General features: G+C 40.5%; 1 protein-coding gene across 1 annotated transcript in view; it reads right to left on the bottom strand.

Annotated features, from left to right (window-relative positions):
* CSUI_005483 (uncharacterized protein) overlaps nucleotides 1-1,760 on the bottom strand; it is a 4,478-nt gene extending 2,718 nt beyond the window's left edge. Inside the window, exons 1-2 of the mRNA XM_068065659.1 lie at nucleotides 1,695-1,760; nucleotides 748-906 (exon numbers count right to left, since the gene is read on the bottom strand). Of these exons, the coding sequence (XP_067922362.1) occupies nucleotides 748-906; nucleotides 1,695-1,739 (204 nt within the window). The 5' untranslated portion in view covers nucleotides 1,740-1,760. The remainder of the gene's footprint in view (nucleotides 1-747; nucleotides 907-1,694) is intronic.
* Between the last annotated feature and the right edge of the window lie 332 nt (nucleotides 1,761-2,092).

Here is a 2,092-nt window from a genome sequence, read left to right as displayed (position 1 = left end):
TCTATCTATCTATCTATCTTTTAATCTATCTATCTATCTATCTTTAATCTATCTATCTTTGATCTATCTACCCTATAAAGAGACACAGGAACCAGACGAAATATACATATATATGTATATACATCTACCATCACAGGAATCTTTGTGCCATAGAGATGTACAGTGAAAAGATGTCTGATAGGAAAAGGAGCATGCATTTCTGCTGTACGAGGATTGTCTCTCTGAGAGAACAACAACGACACTGCCATTCAACCCTACAGAAAAGCGAAAGAAAGAGAATGCAGATGATTCATCAATGAGTATGTTTTCTTCTTCTCCTTCTGTGACAGAAAGACATCCTATTCGCCTTCTCTGTACATTCATGTCCAGTATGTCTACAAAAACCTGTACAAGAAGTAGGTGTATATACACCCTACTCGCACACCAAGAGACAGACGAACACCGTGCAACAAAGAAAGGAAACAAGAGAAGACTTCTCTTTCCCGATATGTTTCTATATTCGAGTTCTCTTCTTCACTGGGAACAACACGCTAGATTTCACTTTTATGTTTCAATCCATAAAAGAGAGGCAATATGCAGTCTTCTCTACTCTTGACCCTGCCCTTAGCTTATACGATGAAGGCGACCGGGGTGTACGTACATACACTGTCGAGGGTGAAAAGCGCTTGAGGTGTATGTACACTCTAGAAATGACTCACTGCGCGCATTCACTCATGTGAACTATACAGCTTGAAAGACGACTTTTACCTGTTCTCGTAGAGCTTCATTTTTCCGGATGATCCATCGTTGCCGTCGATTTCTTACAAGCGAGGCTAAGAGCCATGCTCCTCTTAAAAGTTTCTTTGTATTATCTGGATGAGGTTCTGCCGAGAGCTTCGAGAGCTCTAAATACGATGTCAAGACTCTCTAGCCCCCCATACAGACACATGCACACGCACGTACGCATAGCTCGATACATACATACATACGTAGCGTTCTTCGATCTTCGCGAGAGGACAGAAACACCCAATACATCACTCAAAGTCTCCTCAGCCTTCCCACGCATATGTATGTATGTATGCATGTATCTATGTATACGTGTGTATGTGAATGTATAGACACATATCGACATATGCATGAGGATGGGCATATGTGTATATGCTGTTCTATAAACACATATGCTGTTCGTATATATATACACGTATATGCATGTAGAGGTATCCGTGAGTGACATATATTTACACATACATCCGGTGGATGAGCTGCTGACGGAGAGAAAGGAAATAGCACACTCTCGACAGAGAGAATCGATTCATTCACACGGGGAATACTAGGAATTCAATCTCTTCAAGACTCGAACCGTAGTCTTCATCTCGCACATATAAGCAAGCATCATACATCCAAACAGGCAGACGCAAACTCTCTCCCTCATCATCCCTTACACCCAGAGAACACAGACGTACGCGCGCATAGACCTACCCTCTCTCCACATATACGTCTATAGACCTATACATGTATATATATATATATATAGATCTGATATACATGTATACGGGTAGAAGATGACTGAGAAGAGAGAGAGAGAGAATCTGAGTATTTAAGATCTAGAGTAGAAAGACGGTATTGTCGTGACTTTCTCCTTCTTCTCTATCCATCTGTGACGTCTACAGGAGGAAAGAACGGACAGAGAGATCTACACCCCCCTTGGCTGTCACCTCATGAAATCGGACGAGAGTCGGGTGAACTTTCATAACTTTCATCTGCTCCAAGACCTCCAATGCCTTTCAAAGAAAAGAGAAAGAGAGACAAATAGAAATAGTCAGTGTACATACACATACAGATAAATATGAAGAAAATAAAGACTTTCTTGACAAGACACGAAAGAAAAAACGAGAGATGCTGCAAATTTTAATAGTTACGGATATTCACTTCGCATACTTCCGGCCTACATTACAGTCGAGACAGATAACGATCAATCAATGGTATCTCTCATCACATCACACGCCTCTCGATGTACATGCAGACGCATTCATATATATATATATATATATATAAATACAGACGTATAAACATATTGATAGATGTATGTACAGAAACGACCTTTGTGTGTGTA

The sequence above is a fragment of the Cystoisospora suis genome (genome assembly GCF_002600585.1).
Source record: "Cystoisospora suis strain Wien I chromosome Unknown contig_2658, whole genome shotgun sequence".
In the NCBI taxonomy this organism is placed as follows: domain Eukaryota; phylum Apicomplexa; class Conoidasida; order Eucoccidiorida; family Sarcocystidae; genus Cystoisospora; species Cystoisospora suis.
This window is presented reverse-complemented; position numbering and strand designations above follow the sequence as displayed.